Genomic DNA, 21,275 nt, shown 5'->3' on the forward strand with positions numbered 1-21,275 from the left:
GTGCAGGAGTGACAACGTGGAGGTGCTTGGTTCACGATTTGCTGGGTTCACATGCAGCGGTGAGGACGCGGCCTGGAGGTGGGACTGGCTGAGCTGCCGTGCATGGGGTTCCATGGGCTTCGGCTTGAAGCTTGCCAATGGTGACGACGTGGAGGTGCAGCATGAATGCCTCGGACGTGGGCCTACGGTTTGCGTGTTTTACGTGAGGCTTGGCTTCGGCAAGGTGGTGCAGGTTGTACGTGTGGAAGATGTGCAGGGTGGAATTGCCGTGGTGCTTGCATGGTTGTTTACATGGTCTGGTGCAATTGCATGAGCTGGGCAGTGGCGAGATTGCTGGTCTACGAAGGAATGGTGGTGCTACGTTGAAACTTATTTTCGTTGGATTTGCAGGATGCACGGAAAAGATTTGAAGACAAGTAAAAAGAGCAATTTTCATGAGGATGGCAAAATGGGAAAGGAGGCCAATTGACTCCTTTTGTCTTCGAGCGAAATGCAAACGACGACGTTGATATGCCACATTGGACACGATGCCGCGAGGGTTCCTCTAGGCGGTTGTCTATAGAAGAACTGGACCTGCATCATTCTCTATGCCTGGATACAGATAAAAAAGTGAAAAAGATCATAATAATAAAATAAAATAAAAAGTTCAGAATGTTCCACAAGTATACTCGCAGCTTTTTTCATGGATTTTTTTTTTTTTACCTTTCTATTTAAACTGAAATAATGGAACAACAGGGAGAAGGGGGGAAAAATAATTTAATGTTACAACACAACAAATAAAAAAGTGAATATCGTCCATTTTTATTGTCAAGGACAGCACAGGACAAATCAGGGTGACTGGTAAAATAATTCTACTAGTGCCCATAGCCAGGCGCTGCTGGTGGAGGTTGGTGCTTATTTGATCTTCTTTCTAATACAGAATATTGGTTGCCTAGTTGTTGAGGGCCACCGTACCCCCTGGGAATGCCCTGGCTGTTCCTTGGAACCCAATTGCCCCATTGCTGATGACTAGAACCTCCAGGCTGTGGTTGGTAGTTCTGACAATAACTGTTGTGACCACCTTGGTAAGGATGAGCACGGACCCCATTTGGACTTTGTGCCATTTGTCCCCTAGCATACATGGGTCCTCCTCCATTCTGATGATACCCTGACTGATAGTTTACATTCCTCGAATACTCTCCTTTACCGTGCGTAACTGGTCGGTTATTTCTTTCGTAGAAGTTTTGAGGATGAGACCAATTGTTAGGATAGCGGGACGTTGGTGAGACATAAGGTGGATTGTACCCATCCTCATGGTAACCTGGACCGGCAGTGGAATTTGAAGACTGGTGATGTCCTCGAGGAAGGTGAAATGATCTTGGTTGGGGCATTCTGTTATATGCCTGATCATGAAACCTATAATTTTGGTAGGAAGCCATAGGCGGCCGATAAGGAGGCACAGGGTAAGGTGGTGGCTGGGCGTGCATTTTATTGTCATATCCATTAGGATCTGCCTTCACTTGTAAGCTATTAACAACTAGTCGATGAGCTGCCTGCCCAAGCTGCCGGCCAGAAATGGTTCCCGAGGGATTTTGCCTGAAAGGAAAAGCCAAATCAACAACACTCAAATAGAACAAAATGATAAAAGAAAATAATCTTTGACTAGTCTTAATGTCAAACGCATCAATCAAAATGATACATGATTATGGAATACCTTCCATTCTCCCAAGGCTTCCTTCCAGAATCTTCATGCCACAGAACTGGTTCAGGTTTTAGATCCCCCAAATTCACAGTCTGTAAGGAAAGCCATGTTAAAAAGCCACACCCTGCTTAACCATCTTATCAAGCTTTTACATAACAGCCGTGTTAATATCTAAAATTTCAAATATGTATATATATATGTGTGTGTGTGTGTGTGTGTGTGTGTGTGTGTGTGTGTGATTGCATGATAGCCGTTTAACGGAAAAACTTCCCTTAGTGAACGCCAGATAGGAGAAGAATATAATATTACTGGAAAATTAATCCAAAACCCAAGAAAGAACGATCCAGTCTTTTGCCAGATACATACAGACCTCACTTTCTAACAGTATCCACATGAACAAAAAACTTAAATTAAATCACTTTCTGCATTACCCGATCTTCTTGCGAATCGAGCCACTCAACTTTAGAAAGGATGAAAATATTCCTATATTATTTTTCCAGTCATCTTAAAGCCCCCACATATTAGAAAGGGTGAAAATATTCCTATCTTATTTTATCATTCATCGGCCTCGTTTGCATTCAAAACACACCTCAACTCATCTCATCTCATCATTGTAATTTTTCCAAATTCCCACACAAAATATAATAAACAATTCAACTTTTTCAAATCCCAAAACAACTTTCTCAAATTCCCACACAAAATATAATAAATAATTCAACTTTTATTCTACTATTCACAAACTATCTCAACTCATCTCTGAATCAAAACCACTTAACCTCCTATTTTGGCTATTGCTCATTTTATGAACATTGTGCCACTAAACAACCGAACATCTTGTATCATCAACCATAGTTAGTTCAATAGCAATCGTAAAGAGTTTTCCTTGGACTTCACATATATTTTATTCTCAAAATATCTTGTAACACCCTAATGGATGGCCCAAACCACATGGCCTATATACTCCAAAAGGACTAGTCAATAATACAATTAGAGCCCCATTGGAATATTATAAAGAACAAGAACTCATTCACAAGCAATTTGGATCTCACACACCACCTACCCTAACCACTTGTCAGGATGGGGTATCATAATATTCCCCCCATATATTCCTAACATCCTCACCCACCCGTGGGTAGCCCAAGTGGTAAGGGCAAACTCGTGTGCATGGGCGTCCCCATGTTACAGGTTCAATTCTCCCTGGGATCAAACCGTGATTTAAGTGAGAGTTGTTGTGCTAGTCTCCCTGGGAGTTTAGGTTCCATGTGTGACTGATGTGGGGTGGTTCCCCCGTCATAAAAAATTTTAAAAATTTAAAATTAAAAAAATAATTTAAAATAATAATAATCCTAAGATCCTCGCCGGGCTAGTCCGTCATAGGTGGCACGGCTCAAGTCCCCCATTTCTAGTTGGGATAGACTCCGATACCATTTATAACACCCCGAATAGAAAGTCCAAGCCACATGATCTATACTCCAAAAGGACTAGTCAATAATACATTGGAGCCCCATTGGAACATTATAAAGAACAAGAACTTCTCATTCCCAAGCAATGTGAGATCCCTCATACACCACCTATTCTTATCACTTATTAGAATGGGATGTCACAAATCTTAATGTACTTCTCCACTTAATCCACCTTGTTCTCAATCTTTGTCGTATCCTCTACAATATACTCATCCTTTCTAAATTCCTATTATTTTGATAAGTCACTCATCCTTATAAATTTTGATCTAACATATAGATAGTCATTGCTTTTGAGTATATATTGACCGGTAAATTCTACTATCCCACCATCCAGATTTTCACTTTTAGGTTTTGGGTCATCTCACTCCAAATTCCGCTCAAATTAGATTTCTGCTTTGTCCCATCAAAGAGTAGGATCGTGAAGAGATGTGAACTTAATGCTGATCATGCAAGCCTATATGGCGTTGGTGGAGTATGGTGGAGGGAGACGCCGGAACTTCATCTTCATACCAGGGGACAGGGATAGAGTGGGGTGGAAAAAACTCGTGATGGTGCTGAAGGAAGTTGGAAATAGTGGTGGTTCACGACTGTTTCCACCAGCCACGACTCTGCAGAATATGAATTTAGGATCCTTCAGTGATGTTGTTCGTGGTAGCAGAGAGGTGGAGAGGATTCGAGACGTGAAATGGGCAGAGAAAGTAGGTCTGCTGAAGCAAGGACCTGTCACTTCTTTGGGTAATGATCAGTTACGGTATGGAGATGGCAGAGTTCCTGTTGCTCTGAAAGAAGAAAATGTGTTGAAGGCTTTATGTGATATGGAGAAGCAATTGGGAGAACTAACTTATAAAGTGGGATGGCTTAAACGCTGTGTTGAAGTAAATGGGTTGAGGGAGTTGGGATTGGGTTAGGGATGGGAGTTTGAAGGCCAATGGGCCAGAGAGCCCAGCGATAAGGGGAAGGGAAAGGGAGTGGATAAGGAAAGGGAAGAGGAAGAATGTCGGGCCAGGGTATGGGCCACGGGCCTCGAGACTGGGCCTCAACCCAGCAAAGACCAAAACAGAATTGGCCCGTTCTGGAGGAAGACGAGCCGTCGCTTCCAAGAGGAGGAAGCTGGCCCATCGGGGGGTGAGGCCGAGCCGACACTACCGGAGTTGTCTCAGACAACCTCGCCGGAGGTGGGAGCCCTTACGGCGGCAACGACGATGCTGGTAGAGTCTGCGACAATGCCTGAGATTCCAAAAAAGAGCAAAAACACGGCTGAAGTTGGGGCAAATGTCACGGACCTTGCACAGAAAGCTGCGACGGAGGGCAGCGATACCGTTACAGGGTCAGTTGCTCAATCTGTGGAGGCGATGGTGCGTGCGGAAATCGAAACAGAGCCTGATGCCCTAAGAAAGAGTAATTTCACGGCCTTTGTTGAGTCAAATCTCTCGGATCTAGCACAGAGAGGTGCGATGGAGGCTGGCGACTCTTGTTACACACCAACGGGGCTGGAAGTTTGTGCGATTGAGGAGAGTGGGTTGTTACAGGACCTTACCAGCGACGAAGGAGAGGTAGTGGTGACTCAGAACCTTCTCAGCGACTTACAAGTGATGGCTGGTGAAGCAGTGGGCCCAAATAGTGTTGACTCACACTGTCGGAAGGAAGAAGAAGCAAGATCAGTAACGAAGGAATCAGAAGTTGACGATACGCAGCTGGTCATATGCGAAGAGCTATGCATAGATAGAAGAGATGTTGAACCTTTACGAGTGCTCCATCCTAGTCACAACTCTGAAATTCCAGACTGGGTTTTCAAGAAAGTGGAGGAGTTGCAAGTTTGGGCTGGGGTGTCCTGTACAGGTTTTGAAGAGCAGTTTAGAGCTCTTATTATTGCCATTGAAGAGAGTAGAGTGAAGTCGGCGGTAAAGAGAGATAGGGAACTTAAAAGACTACAATGTTCTATAAATTATGATGTGAAGGAGGGAAGTGGCAGTAAGGGTAGAACGAAAGGGAGGGGGATAACCACTGTTCATGAAACCTAAGATCCTCTCATGGAATGTGCGGGGGCTTAATGATCGCAACAAGCGCCTTCGAATAAAATCTTTGTTGCGAATGTGGAAGGTGGATATGGTGTCTCTTCAAGAAACAAAGTTAAGGATCGTTGATCGAAGACTTATCCGTAGTTTATGGGGTTGTTCTTATGTGGGTTGGTCATACTTGGCGTCGGATGGAGCATCGGTTGGGGTGCTTTTGATGTGGGATAAAAGAGTTGTGGAGGAGGTAGAGGAGTGTGTTGGGACTTTTTCAGTAGCTTGTTTATTTAAAAGTGTAGTAGACGGGTGGGAATGGGCATATGCAGGCATATTGGGCCAAATTTAGATAGAGAAAGGAGCAGGATGTGGGAGGAGTTGGCGGGGGTTTATTATCTTTGGGATGTGCCGTGGTGTATGGGCAGGGATTTCAATATCATACGTTTTCCAAGCGAGCGATCCGGGAATACTCGTCACACTATAGCCATGGAGGAGTTTTCCGAGTTCATGTTTGATTTGGATCTAATGGATCTTCCGCTTGCTGGGGGTGAGTACACATGGTCTAATAGTAGGGGATGGTCGAGATTAGATAGGTTTCTTGTCTCTCCTTCTTGGGAAGCCCATTATTCAGAGTTGTATCAAAAGAGGTTGGCCCGGGTTTGTTCGGATCATTTTCCTATTATGTTAGATTGTGGAGGCATTAATAGGGGTCGTCAGTATTTCAAGTTCGAAAATATGTGGTTAGCAGTGGACGGTTTTGCTAAGAAAGTTCGTAACTGGTGGTCTTCTTATCAGTTCTCAGGTACCCCTAGTTTCATTCTTGCAGGTAAGCTAAAGGCCTTGAAGCAAGATTTAAGGAGGTGGAACATGGAAGTTTTTGGCAATATTGATAATCAGAAGACAATCCTTTTGGAGGAACTTCAAGAATTGGAGGAACAATTGTTGCTGGGAAATGCCTCTGAAGAAGCTTTGTTGAGGAAGAGTGTGGTGGTGACTGAATTGGAGAGGGTCTTGTTGATGGAGGAAACATCGTGGCGTCAAAAATCCAGGGCCCTTTGGTTAAAAGAAGGGGATAAATGTACGAAGTTTTTCCATAGGGTGGCCAATTCTCATAGGCGCAACAACACTATTGAGACTCTTACAGCAGGTAATCAAGTACTTTCTTCTCCCCTTGATCTAGAGAATCACATTGTGAACTACTATCAGAATCTGCTAACGGAGACGTTTGGTTGGAGGCCAAAGCTCGATGGTCTGCCTTTTGAGTCCATTGATACGCAGAGTGTGAGCTGGTTGGAAAGACCCTTTGAAGAAGATGAGGTGCATAAGGTCATTAGAAATATGGCCAAAGACAAAGCTCCGGAGCCGGATGGGTTTTCGATGGGGTTTTTCCAGCATTGTTGGGATATTGTGAAAGGTGATATTATGCGGGTCTTTGTTGAATTTCATACTTTCCAAAAGTTTGAAAAGTGCTTAAACGCGACATTCATAGCCCTTGTTCCGAAAAAACAGGGAGTGGTGGAAGTTGATGACTTTCGCCCCATTAGCCTAGTGAGTGGGGTGTACAAAATCATCTCGAAGGTTCTAGCTAATCGATTAAGTGTGGTAATGGAGCAAATCATTTCGAAACCTCAAAATGCATTCGTTCGGGGGAGGCAGATACTTGACTCAGTGCTTGTAGCTAATGAGTGTTTGGATCAGAAGTTAAAGGAGGGTAAATCAGGCATACTCTGTAAGCTTGATATGGAGAAAGCCTATGATCATGTAAATTGGGATTTTCTCCTTTACTTACTTGGGAGATGTGGTTTCGGGAACAGGTGGATTTCATGGATTCGATTTTGCATAACTTCTGTGCGTTTTTCAGTGCTTGTTAATGGTACCCCGGTGGGTTTCTTCAATAGCTCACGCGGGTTGAGACAGGGGGACCCGTTGTCTCCATTTCTATTCGTAATTGTTATGGAGGCACTAGGTCGGATGGTGAAGGCAGTTGTAGATGGAGGTTTTATGGTGGGCTTTTCGGCAGGCAATGGTACTTATGGCTCTGTTATGATCTCACATCTTTTATTTGCAGATGATACACTGTTCTTTTGTGAAGCGGAGTTGGGTCAAATCCAAGCCATAAGAGCACTTTTGTTGTGTTTTGAGGCTGTGACGGGTCTCAAGGTTAATTTGGGCAAATCTGAGATGGTAGCGGTGGGAGTGGTGCCTCATATCAATCTACTAGCAGAAACGTTGGGGTGTGAAGTGGGTTCTTTGCCTATGAAATATTTGGGCCTTCCTTTGGGGGCTAATTTCAAAGCTAGAGGTATTTGGGAAGGTATTATTGAAAGAGTGGAGAAACGGTTGGTTGGGTGGAAACGATTGTATCTATCAAAGGGAGGGCGACTTACATTGATCATGAGTACTTTATCTAATCTCCCAACTTATTTTCTATCTTTATTTCCGTTGCCGGCAGGGGTGGCGCATCGTATCGAGAAGTTATTCCGGGCTTTCTTGTGGGGAGGTCTAGGGGAAGAAACTAAATTCCACTTAAGTGCATTGGAATAAAGTTTGTTCCCCTATTTCGAGTGGTGGTTTGGGATTGCGCAATTTAAGGACCTTCAATAAAGTTCTTTTGGGGAAGTGGCTATGGAGGTATCAAGAAGAAAGGGAGTCTTTGTGGAAGGAAGTAGTAGACTCAAGATATGGAGGTGCTTGGGGGGGTTGGTGCACTAACGAAGTGAGGGGGGGGCATGGTGTGGGTTTGTGGAAATATATAAGGGGGGGATGGCAATGCTTTAAAAATAACACTAGATGTGTGGTCGGACAGGGCACACGCATCAAATTTTGGCAGGATATTTGGTGTGGAGAGCAGACTTTGGAGAGAGCCTTCCCAGCCCTCTATAACATTGCGGTAAATAGGGAGGCTTCAATAGCGGATTTATTTGTGTCTGCCCAAGACTTGTATCAGTGGAATATCTTATTCACTCGGGCCAATCATGATTGGGAGATGACCAAGGTTTCTGAATTTTTCAGCTTGATCTACTCTTCAGAAAGTTTAACGGCACAGGATGACAGGTTTCAATGGAGGTGTAAGGACAATAAGAAGTTCTCGGTCAAAACTTATTATAAAATTCTGACGTCGCAAGGTAATGTACAGTTCCCGTGGAAAAGTGTTTGGAGGTCGCGAGTTCCTTCCAAAGTAGCGTTCTTTGTGTGGACTGCTGCACTAGGAAAAATTCTAACCACGGACAATTTAAGGAGGAGGGGTCTCATTGTGTTGGATTGGTGTTATTTGTGCAAAAACCATGGTGAATCAGTGGACCATCTTTTATTGCATTGTGAGGTGACGAGAGAGTTGTGGAATGGGATATTTAGTAGAGTCGATGTTGCGTGGGTTATGCCGGAAAAGGTGGTTGATCTACTTGCTTGCTGGAAGGGTTTAGAAGGCTGTTCTCAAGTAGCAGCAGCTTGGAAAATGATCCCGTTATGCATAATGTGGTGTATTTGGATGGAAAAGAATGCACGTTGTTTTGAAGATAAGAAGCGAACTAAGGAGGAGCTACAGAATTTTTTTCTGCACACTTTACTTTTATGGTTTTCAGCTATTGTTCTTAATGGAATTAGTGTACAGGAGTTCTTAGCCATAACTTAGTTTATTAAGAATGTATTTAGGTGTTTTCTATTGTATACTTCCTGTGTACATAGGCTATGCCTATCTTCATTCATATTTAATGATAACTACTTTTTACTGATAAAAAAAAAATGTGAGATAAAATTCAGCTTGTGAGACTCTAATTGTTCTCTATCTTTACAATAAAATTAGATATCCCAAACCGTAATTCATGAGAAAGGAGAAAAATCTAGTGGAAAAGGACTCTTTAACTGAAGTGCAACAAGCCTCACTAGCAACCACATACCTTCTTTGGGAATTTAACCCCAGCAGGCGGTCGGGTGACATGCTCATGCACATCTGGGAGTTGATATATAGCACACCTGAACAGCAAGGAATGAATAAGAAACAAAAATGAGGAGAGTCAAGATACATCAATTCAATAAAAAACAGTGCTCAAAAAGCTTACATGACTTGGTTGTCGATAATATCTTCCATCCCTATCACAGGAGACCTGAAAATAGGTGGGCGAGGTTCTCCGGCACATGGGGATAAATAACCATTCATTCCACCACTGCATTTAGCCCTAAATAAATCAGATAATAGTCTGAAAACATAAATTGAAGTGCGCAGCAGACTGGACATGTTTCAATTATTTGCAACATAAACCAAGAAATAAGCAGTGAGATAAGCCTTCATTGTTCATTGGTCACTTCATTCACTTTATCCACCATGGCAGTGCTATAGTATTTGGGAATCTGGGATGATATTCTCTTATTTTGGCAAGTTTAATCCTTTTCCATACTTTTAGAGAGGGAATTTTGTTGCAGATCATCTGGCGAGAGAAGGTGCAGTAGGGGTTTCGGCTACTTACTCTTTGGTTAGTAGGTTACTCAGCTACCTAATTTCGCTTTGGGGGATTACCTAATGGATTCATTGGGACCACCACAATTTAGATAACCATTTTTTCCAATTAGTTTGCCTTGCTTGTAACTGCAATAGACTTTTGCTTAAGCCTGTAGAAACAATTACTGTTTTAAACTAGTATAGTGTAGAGGTCATAGTTTTTTTAAGCTTGGTTTTGGGTTTTTTGTAACCAAGTTTTTCTTGTATAATTCTTCCACCAAAAGTGAGGATTTATTAGTAAAGTTGGGGTAGGGATGGGCAGCGGGGAACCTGGCCACATACAGGGGCATGCAAGCAGATGCCTACACGCCAGGGACTGCTAGGGGACAGGGCTGGGCCCAGGCCTGCCCAGGGTTTACCCCGTCTGCCCGGCCCAGTTATACACACACACACACACATTAAAAAAATAATTTTTTTAATAAAACAACATTGTTAGGAGAACTCCCCAAAACGTCATCATTTTACATCAAGTTTTGTTTAAGTCTTTATGTCCCCCGCGGCATCTCTCTCTTTCCTCTCTCTTCCTCTCGCCCAAACCCCCACCGTCAGTCGTTGTCTCTCTATCCCCCTCTTGTCGTCTCCCTCAGCCTCCCAACCCCAGGTATCTCTCTCTCTCTCTCTCTCTCTATCTCTCAAAGTTTGGTTTTGAATTTTGGAATTTTATTTTTTTTGGTTGGTTTTCAGCGATGGTTTGGGCGGACAATCATGGGGGCCAATCAGCCCCCCAACATCTAAAAGGAGGGCGGGGCCAAGCCTAAGGGCCCAACTCTCCCCCAGCCCATGTGGGGTGAGCCTCACATTTTTGGACCCAAATTGTAAATTTAATTTGTAAATATGACTATAATTTAAAAATTATGTAGTTTTTAAATTTGCTAGTGCATATTTTGTGTAAGTTGTAGTGTAGTAGGTTGACCCTTTTATAGATTGTCTTCACAATACAAGTCTCACATTTAAGCAATGTGAGACTCTTGTATTGTCTTGACAATCTATAAAAGAGTTACCCTACTACACTACAACTTACACAAAATATTAAGTAAAAATTCTACTTAATACATTGCCTTCACAATACAAGTCTCACACTTAAGCAATGTAAGACTCTAGTATTGCCTTGACAATCTATAAAAGAGTTACCCTACTACACTATAACTTACACAAAATATTAAGTAAAATTCTACTTAATGCATATTACTATATTTATATATAATACAAATAATAAATATTTATAAATATGTATAGTATAAATATATATTTATATGATAAAATATATAAGATGCGGGGGCAGGGCGGTGCGGGGCCCTGCTGCCCACCCCTAGGGTGAGGGGCTGGACCAGGGTGGCCCCCGTCCAAAAAAAAAAACCACGACATGAGCAACCAAGGATGCAGCATACTTATTACCAGACCACAAAAGTTCTGACAACATGTGAAATATAGAAAATCACAATAAGCAATTAGCCTTCGGCAGAAGAATTATAATTATAAATTGCCAGAAAGGGATGTTGATTCCTATAAGAACAATTTAGGCATGCTATGTGAATAAACTTTAGACCTTTTTATTCTGCTTTTTCTTTTGGGAAGGGGGGAGTGGGGGCTTCCTAAATACAAGCTCAGTTTCTCCAAAAGGGAAGACAATGTGTGGTAAAAGAAAAGTCAACATAAAAAGTTGTAATCCATAACGCAGGTCATAAAAGAGAAGTTGCGTCTTCCAATTACTAAGGGCTGGTCAAGGCATCCACTAACAAGAATTAGGCTAAATAAATGGCTAAAACGGTTAAAACTGATTTTAACTTCTTCAATTATATATGAAGGGTCCGTCGAAGTTGCACAAGAAGGGTCATCGGGGGGTGGCGCACCTCCGGTCAATGTTCTCATCGATGAAATGATGGTACCCACGCCAGAGGTGAAGGAACTTGATGTACCGCCGAGACTTGCTGCCAACCTAGAACCGCCAATGGTAACCATGGCCTCACCACTCATGACGGAGAGAACCATCGGCATCTACTCAAACATCTTGCGACGGAGCTGTTGAGGAGGTAAGGGATTAGTATGCAGGAGATTGGGGGGAGGGGGGGGGGAGAATATGGGTTTGTCGTTGGTGCCTTGCAAGGAGGAATGTTTAGGGATTGGTGTACAGTTGGGAGCTTTGTCTGGGGAAGATTTTGTCCCCCAAGTATCTCTTCCTCCGATAAACAATATAGCTGGTTCATCATTGGATTGGATTTTGCAAAAGGTTAACGAGATACAACAGTGTGTGAGGATTACATGTGGAGGATTTGACAACCAATTCACAGCACTACTCGGTCACTTGCTTGAAACAAAATCAAGATTTAAGAAGAGCAGGGAGTTAAAGCGTCTTACTTGGACAATCAACTACGACACAAAGAGAGGTAGTACAAGTCGAGGGAGGACTAGAGAGGGAGGGCAGGAGTATGAAGTCTTCCTTCATCCTTGTAGGATCATTCAGGTGGAGTATTAGTCTTGTGGGAAAAAAGGAGTTGAGGTGGTTACAGTGATTTGCTTTGCTTTGGGTGATGTTCATTAGGAGCTCTTTATTATGGGCTAGGTGTTTTCTCTTGTATACACCCAGTGTACTTGGTTACGCCTATTGATATTAATACATTTTTACTCATAAAAAAAAAAAAAAAGTGTGGAGTCAAGATTTTTCAGGTTTTGAAAAAAAAAAAAAATCACTTAGATGGAAAAGAGAAAAGATACTTACAACCGTGAATTGCGTAACCGCCGCGTAATCGCTTTGAAAAAAATGAATAAAACATGGGACCCACATGAAAAAAATTAATTTTTTAATAGTGGACCCTACTTTTTTTTAAAGTGGTTACGCGGCGGTTACGCACTTCACGGTTGTATGTAGAATTACTCGATGGAAAAACATAAAGGTGCGATCAATTTTTCATCAAATGTGGCACATACTGGTTTATAATATATAATCCATCTTACTAAGATGGCATCTCTACCTATCAAGAAAAAAAGCTAAGATGGCATGTTATCTGGCTTAAGAAACAAAAAAAACAATACAAGGTAAGACATTATGCATTCATTATAAAGTACAAAATTAAGATGGAAATGTAAGATTCACTAAAACAGAATACACACAAACACGCACACTCTCACAACCAATCAGACATCATATGTATTAACAAAATAAATATTTATAAAGAGGTATACAGGGACCACATTGTCACAAGCTTTTGAGGGGAAAATGAAATTTAAATGATCAAACAACCAAAATATGGAACATTTTAAATTGGCAGGAAAACAACAAAAAATAGAATAAGATTTAAGGAAAAGATTTCCTTATTTGTTTTATACGTGGCTTTAAAAAGATAACTTCTAAATCTTGTATTCCCATTTTTCTCAATACAAGAGAACGTCTCGATGATATTACCAAATCTACAAACTGGGGAAACATGAATGGAAGTTGCATCAAAATGTTGTGCACAAAAAATGACAGCAGTTCGGCAACCCAGATCAAGTAGATGGTAACCATAAGGAGAATTCTCAAATGCACGGAATGATTACTTGGAAAAAATTAAATTTCAGTGAATAACAATTAAAAACTACTACAAACCTTTTTTCAGGCTCAATTCTCTCCTTAATTTTAGCACGTTCTTCATCTGTTAACCTTTTACACTTCTCATCAAGAATACTTATGCATACAGAGAGAGGATGACACAATTTCACAAAAAGCATGTCAAACATCACGCTATTTCTCCGTACCTCCTCCACCTTCAAAATGATACAGAAGTCAATTAAAATTTGAAGTCATATCTGGAAAAAAGTGAGAAAAAGGGGAGGCAAGGAAAACAAAACTAGCAAGGTACCAGAGTATAAAACTGGCTTATATCAAACATCATACCGTCAATGTATGTTCAATTTTCTGGACTTCTGTAAGAAGACGAGCTTCATCGATAAAAGGCAATTTTGCAATACCCTTAATAAAAGCAAGCAGAGGTGTCAAAAATATTGATAAAATGGCTCTCCTACTCATCATCATCATCCTGCCTAGAAAAACAGATTATAACAGAAGCCCACCTGCCAGGCATACCGTTTGCCATTCATATCCACCTCAAAATCTGAAAAACAGCACGGCAATTTTAAGGGAGAGAAATTCTTATTACTTATAATTACATTTATGCAAGAAACATACCAGTCGGGTAGAAATCAATGATAGGTGAATCCGGCTCAGTCATCAGTTTCCTGTAATGCTCAGGAAGTGCATGGCAACTGGACAGGGATAACAACTTGCTCTCAAGTAAATGAACAGGTTACAAAAATGCGAAAAGAAAATCAAATATAGAAAGTGTGCATACTGCACCTTGCAGCAGGGAATACTCCTAAAAGCTGATTGAACGGTTTGAACGGATAGCCAAGCTCAAAGTTTATATTCAACTGACCAAGATCCTTGAGATCAGAAGCAAAAGGCGCATAATGATAGGGATAAAACCTACAACAAAATTTGTTCAAAATCAGTGCAAGGAACCAAAAACAAAGAAGCATATAAAATATAGAGAGAAATAATAAAAAAGATAATTCACAGCACAAAAGACGAACGAGCCCCACAGCTCTTAAACATCTGGCCAGGCCCTTACAGATTGATCGTTTAAGTTGAATAGAGGTTATTCAAGGCCAAGTTGCATCAGCTGTTACTTTGTTTGTAGTAATTGGTTTCATGTATACATGTTCCTGGGACATCAAGTTGTGTGATATCTCATAGGATAAGGATAAGAGTAGGTGGTGAATGGGATCCCAAATTGATTGGGAAGAAGTTCTTGCTCTTTATAAGATTTCAATGGGACTCCAATTGTATCATTAACTAGTCCTTTTGAAGTATAGGTCATGTGGTTTGAGCCTTCCATTGGGGCGTTACAAGTTGGTAGTCTAAAAATGAACCTCAACCATATAATACAGTCCCTTGATGAACTCATTCACCTTTTTCCCTATGGGGCAAAAATGTAGGAAGGGGTGATTGCACCCCTACCTGCATCCCTAGGAAAGCAACCCTGTTAAACCCCACTGAACCAATAGAGATAGGTACCACCCGACTGTAACAAGATTGTAGCTGCATTCTAATTGACAATTGATATTGTTCCCGTATGAATTTAAGAAGAATAAGAGAAAACAAACTCACCACTGCCAAGAACAAACCCCTTCATAATAATAGTGCATGACCCAACAAAGGCCTTCTGTGTACCTCAAGACCTGATAGAAGTGCCAATATACAAGATAAATCTACAGTTCTCCCAAATACAAGTGCTAATATGTTAGATAACACTTACTGATAAAAAAAAAATATATATGTTAGATAACAGTTGAATTCATTTTACTCACAACATCTCTTCTTATTGCATCAAGCTCCTCAGGAGTTCTTGCAGAAAACTTTTCTTCATAATATCTTTCTTTCCACCCCGGTTCTCCCAATCTAACCTAATAAAACAGCGCAAAAGATATAACAACTCAAGGTAAAGCATGCAATAAGCAGAAGTTAATTGAAATTTGTATGATGCCAAAATTCAGATTCAATCAATACGCAAAGGTAACTTATTGTCAAACCTTGTCCTCTTCTGGCTTGTGAGAGTTATAGACATCGGATTTCTCGCGAAGTACATCCTTAAGCTTTGCTTTCAATTCTTCTTTGTTTTCATCTACCTGAAAAGCGAGAAAAATAAAGATGACGACTCAATGAGCATTAATTTAAGATCTTATAACGGTAAAAAAAGATGACAAACAAATGATGATACAATAAAGATGCACTATAACTCCTCGCCAGCAAGACTCATACCCAAACCCATATAAAGTTACTCATAACATATGACTGATGGAGTCAGATTTACATTAAAGTGCCTCTCCTGAAGCAGGAAAACATACTTCTATTTCAAAGCTACTTTCAGCTTCAACAATAGCGGCACCAATCGTGGCCCCTGAAGACAAACGTGCAACTTTTTGTGGCCGAGTAGAAGTCCCTCTAGCATCTGAGGCCCAAGCCTGCTTGCTTTTAATGTCAAGCCCTGATAACCCTGCAGTGGCTTGTCCAAGTTGGTAATCTTTTCTAGCAGAAATTGAGCTCTCTGAACTGTGATTAAATCCTGATTGATGATAGGGTGAAGGTGAAGGACCAGAAGCAAGACGAGAACCATGATATCGAGCAATCGGCACCAGAGACTCGGGTTGAACTAGAGGCTGTGCGTCATCTCCTCTCATGGCACGTCCCTTTTCACGCTTTATTCTTTCAGCTTGCCGCTGAAAAAGGAAAGCAGGATAAAATATTCATCAATTATTTCAGTTTTTTATACTTGGGCTATGCCTATTTCAGTATTAATAAAATATCTTTTAACCTATCAAAAAATATGTTTTTTTTTTTTATTTTGTAAAAGAAAAAAAGGCATTATATAGGAATAACATATGTCAAAAGGCAATACTCTAATCAACCGTCACAGTATTGGACCAAATAATATTCTTAGAAAAGCATTGCTTTAAAATGCAAGCAGTTTGAACAATAACACAAATTCTGAGATATGCAGAATCTCCCCATAAAGGCCAAGCAAAAAAAAGTAGTCAGGAATCAGAAGGCAAGAATATCGGGAACTTGACTCGCTCTCTCAAAACTAATTCCACCTAAATTGAGTTTGGCCTCATCAATCTTTTTTCATTAATTAAGGTCAGCCACACGTCTTTTTCACCATTCTGCCTCATCATATAAGGTCATACCTCAGCTCCCTGCTTATCATATCCTTGTCACTGCTTCCTGACAGGCACATATTATTACATCATTTTTTTGATAAGTCATATTATTACATCATAAGCTCGACAATTCTTTTTTTTATATTTAAGTAATAAGTTCAACAATTCTTTGACACCTTAGTTCTATTTCAAGTTATTATTTCAGCCATGAATGCATGTGGAACTGAATGAATCCACAAGGTAGTGGGAAGAGTCAGGGATAAAATGAAGAAGCTGCAGTTGACAGATAGAATCATCACTATACTTACTTACCAAAAAAAATCATCACTATACTTACTACAATCCTCATCAATCAAGAGAACATCACATCATGAGGTTAGCCAGAACCATGTCAAATTTTCAATCCAAGAACAGAGAAAACCTGATGCAATCGAGCTCTTTTCTGGAATATCTTATCCTCAAAAGTTCCAACAGCCTGAATGAAATGCTCCACCCGGCTCAAATTTGGCTGTGAGCATCAAGAATGATATACAGCCCATAAAGAAGATTAATACGGGAGAAATCAATTTGGCAACTGAACAAACTTCTAGAAGCTAATATGAAGAAAATCAATAAAATACCTTGCTTCCATTAGTCAAATAACCACCCAATGCCCTAAATTCCTTCTTGTATATTGCCATCAGCAAGTTAATCGCACCCTATAAAAATAACAGGGTAGTGGATATTCATTTGCATAAATCTTAGAGAATTCAAAAAGGAAATTCAATTACAGCTTTCCTGCAAATTCCAATATGTATGCATGTGCATAATTTTTGTTGTGGATTGCTAGAGTGGAGATTACACGTAATTACTGAGATTAAAAATGGCCAGAGTCATGCCTAATTATTTAATTCATCATACATCTCTAATGCATCATAACAAGAAATTTTACAAAACATTGGAATTTGCCATTTTTCCCATCGAAGCAGGGCAATTCAAACCTTTTTTCATAAGAAGTTAAAACTTTAAACCATATGAATAGGATATTTTATAAAATTTCCTCCAAAATAAATCACTTATTTAACAAACCTCACGAATCTCTAAAGTGGGCATATGTGGTAAGAAATCATTGCCAACAAAGAAACACATGAAGATAAAATCATCTACAATGCATTCAAGATCAATCTTGAATGGAGCATTAGGAATCGCCATTTCATGCTCCAAATATTCTCTAAGAGTCCAAATGTTGAGAAACTGCCAAGAGGATAAATATAGTTCTATATTAGTGATGATGATATAAAAAAGATTTCTATTAATACACAAATGACTATAGCCAAGGTCTTCCACAAAACAAAATCAAACCTGGTATGGTTTTTTAGCAACAACAGCCCTTTCACCTTTCTCATCAAATTCTCCAGACTTCCTTTTTGCTTTCCCTTCACAATTTGCAGCTAAATGACCCATCTGGCCACATAGGAAGCATTTGTCTTGTTGCCCAGGGGTAAATACAATCTGAAATGGACCGTCCAAAAACAAACTGATTGTTTGTTATAAATGGGGAGAAAGCCTAGGCATATAATACCAATTGATTCTAATGAACGAGCATCTCCATAGTTCTACAATCAACCATAAAGAGAAGAAGCCGAAGTGTCCTAATTTCCCTCAATTTCTTCATTTAATAATCTACCCAATATAGCTTATTAAAAAGAAAAATAAACATAAAAGCAAAAGTAAATTCATGTAAATAGTGGAATGCCAACCTCTCGAAGTATGGAAAAATGAATTTCGTGGGTAGCCAAACCTAGCATTATCAGATCTGCATCCTATCATGTCACCAATTAAGAGAGAGCAGCAAGTGTTAGTACAGAATAACAAGGTAACATTCCTAATACAAGTGAACGTATATGTCAAAGGAAGATATATACCAAACCATACAGGCAATGACGTGTATTTGGGTCATAACCAGGGAGGTTTCTTTGAAGGCGGACATATGACATAATCTTGTGTTCCCCTTCGCCAGGAACATTGGCATCAGAGAGAATGACCTTTCCAAAAAAAATTAAAATAAAAAAGTGAAGTTAGCACACTCCTTGATAATTGGAAGACACACAAACAAGAACATTATAGCCACAATGAAACAAAAATATAACCACAAAAGTGGCAAGGTAGCTTTTTAAGTAAAATACCTTGATTTTTTCCCAACCAGGGTCATTGTTCAATCTGAGATGAATATAGTACTGCAGTGCAACTGATAGAACAGCCATAAATTCAGTTCCCGGTGTAATGACATTAGAATCAAAAACTTGTGACTCCTGTTTAGGAGGAAGCTTTCTGCCCTCTCTCTCAAATTCCTCTCTTAGCCGTGCTTCTTCAGCTGCCTGCAGAAAAAAGGCATCAATATCAATAGTTGGAAAACCTCGCTTATTCTCTATCTCATTTTCATTTCTTTTTGGCGCTTTTCCTCTTCTTGGGAAAGGGAGTGACAGCACGTTATTGAGCACGATACAGTTAAGAAGCCCATTATTGGGAAAGGGAGTGACAGCATGTTATACGTGCTAGGTGCCTCGTCGTGTGTGCATGCAAGGGCTTCTTAACTATACTGTTTGTTACCTATCAAAAAGAAAACTATATTGATAGGTAACAAACAATCAAGTTAAGAAGCCCTCGCATGCACACACGATGAGGCACCTACCACGCATAAAAGCACATACCGCATCCGATGCATCTTTAGCCGCTCTAAAACGCCTAGATCGCTGTTGATTCATTTTAGCCCTTGGGGCAACACCATCTACCAGTAGTTTCCAGATAATCAGAGTTATAACAGCACATATGATACTTATTGGCTAGCACATTGCAGTAACAAAATAAAATTAACTCCAATACTCACCAATGGCCATGTATAGCAGCTTTCGAGGCCTCACCATCACAAAAAGCCTATCAATGTAATCAAACATACACTGAAATACTTCCGTGTAAGTTGTTGGAGAAGGCTGCATTAAAACACAGTAAAGGCATAATTGGTTAAAATACATTTAGAAAAAAGGGATGACAGGCCAGGAGAATATGGTATACAACTATAAAGCGTATTGAAAGTCATTATTCCATACAAAATCAAGAGAGCATTGATGTTGGTCGATACAGACAAGCCTTCAAAAGATTAATATAACATCCTTCTTCACGTGAGAGAATGCTAGACTAGAAGGCATTTCTAGCATAAAAGAACCAAAGTTTCTCCAAAATGCCTTTACAAGGATCCAACACTTTATCCGGGAATGCAAACACATTAAATTTGCTTTATGTTACTCAATGGAACAGTAAATCTCACATTTCTTTTAAAATGCATGTAAGGCGAGCAGAAAACACATCTTTCCAAATTATATTCAGAAAATATTTAGTCAACACATTCTTTTTTTTTAATGACGGGGGAACCACCCACGACAGAGCCCTTAGGACTTATCCATGGAACCTAAACCCCCGGGAAAATATTTAGTCAACACATTTAGTCAAGGTACTTAATTATAGGAGGGAATCGTCACCGAGTACAAGCATGTTCACAATTTCTTCATACATTTGCAACATAAACATTCTAAAAAGGCCATAAAACATGCAACCAACTAAGCTTTCGCTAGCTTAATAAAATATATATAAGCGCTGAAACGACCATAATAAAAAGTACACAAAAAATGCCCATTTGTTACACTCAGTTGCAGTTAACAAGTACTTAGTGCACTGGGTTTTTTGCCGATAAAAGATGTGTTGCATTTGCATGGTCTCTGGGATTCCTCATCATCAAAAGTTATCATTTGGTGATTACTATAACAATTATCTCAGCCACATTCTATGCAATTAGTGAACACTGAGCACGTGTACTACGCAAATAGCAGCATTCATTAACCAATTCAATAAACGCAACAATACCTAAAGTTAAAACAATTTGACATACTCCCGCAAAATAAAAATAAAAAAATACTGGAAAATACAACCATACACGAAATCAACTACAAATCCGTAACCGCGTTGTAGAGCATTAAAACTAGAGGCGAGATAAATGAAATTGTGTATTGACTCGTACCCTGTCCTCGGGGTGAAAGCAAGGGTGAATAATCCCGTTCATGTCGAGGTAGAGATTGTCGAATTCCATGTTGTTAGGGTTCGGCTTACTAGTATCGACCGGAATTTGAACGCCCTCGATTACGACCGGTTCTTCTTCGATCACATCCACCACCACCAACGGGTACTTCTCCGCTAACCACCTATAGAAAGCCGGAACTCCCATTGCAAGTGAAATGGAGCTCGCAGCCCAGACAAGTGAACGAGAAAGAGCGTCGCTCAACGGAAGAGAATCTTAAACGTAACCCCGGTCTTAACTGAGAGAAAAAAGAATATGCTAAAGAAGAAACCGCGCCGAGACTGTTGGGGACACGAAATCTGTTTGGTGGTGACGAACTAGGGCACGGAACTTTTTGTTTTTGGTTTTTGAAATAGGCACGGAACTAGACTATGCGACGATGGTACCCCCCGCCTCATTGCATGATACTCTTTACATCAGCCGCAACACACCTGACGTGTGGACGGACTGATATGCTTAGGTGTGTGAAGGCAAAAAAAAAATAAAGGAGCGTATAGAAAAAAAAAGTAAATAATTAAAGAATTAATTTATGAATCAGTCGGAAGCTTCTGCAGACAACGCATTAAGTGAAAAAAAAAAAAAAAAAAGTTGTATAATTTTACTCGTTGGTTAATAACGCTACGATTGTCAGAGAAAGATGGAGGCTATTACGTCTTTTTGTATGGTTGGTAGGTCTTTGGTTTCTCGTTTAGATACTAAACATATAAGAATATTATTAGTATGTTTTTTTATTTTGTACTCTTATTTTGATTGTATATATATTTATTTTTTTATTTTTTTATTTAAAAAAGTAATTATTAATATATTAATATTTTTTAAAAAATAT

General features: G+C 40.0%; 1 protein-coding gene across 4 annotated transcripts; it reads right to left on the reverse strand.

The window, feature by feature from the left end:
• Window positions 1-687: 687 nt before the first annotated feature.
• On the reverse strand, window positions 688-20,812 carry LOC109007165 (5'-3' exoribonuclease 3-like). Of its 4 annotated transcripts, XM_035682646.1 has the most exons (24): window positions 20,393-20,812; window positions 19,208-19,310; window positions 19,032-19,108; window positions 18,507-18,698; window positions 18,246-18,365; window positions 18,081-18,143; window positions 17,683-17,832; window positions 17,410-17,574; window positions 16,962-17,039; window positions 16,763-16,849; window positions 15,777-15,900; window positions 15,529-15,677; window positions 15,214-15,309; window positions 14,992-15,087; window positions 14,792-14,862; window positions 13,979-14,107; window positions 13,811-13,887; window positions 13,696-13,736; window positions 13,520-13,594; window positions 13,232-13,389; window positions 9,212-9,328; window positions 9,050-9,125; window positions 1,694-1,773; window positions 688-1,575 (listed from the first exon to the last, which is right to left on the reverse strand). In XM_035682646.1, exons 1-24 carry the CDS (start codon window positions 20,594-20,596, stop codon window positions 855-857), a joined length of 3,249 nt encoding a protein of 1,082 aa, XP_035538539.1. In that variant the 5' UTR covers window positions 20,597-20,812; the 3' UTR covers window positions 688-854. The 4 variants fall into 4 exon arrangements, with proteins under 4 accessions (XP_035538539.1, XP_035538537.1, XP_035538538.1 ...); XM_035682644.1 differs by having other exon boundaries at window positions 15,529-15,900; XM_035682645.1 differs by having other exon boundaries at window positions 9,212-9,316; window positions 15,529-15,900; window positions 20,393-20,811.
• Window positions 20,813-21,275: the final 463 nt, after the last annotated feature.

This window comes from Juglans regia, chromosome 11 (genome assembly GCF_001411555.2).
Source record: "Juglans regia cultivar Chandler chromosome 11, Walnut 2.0, whole genome shotgun sequence".
NCBI lineage: Eukaryota > Viridiplantae > Streptophyta > Magnoliopsida > Fagales > Juglandaceae > Juglans > Juglans regia.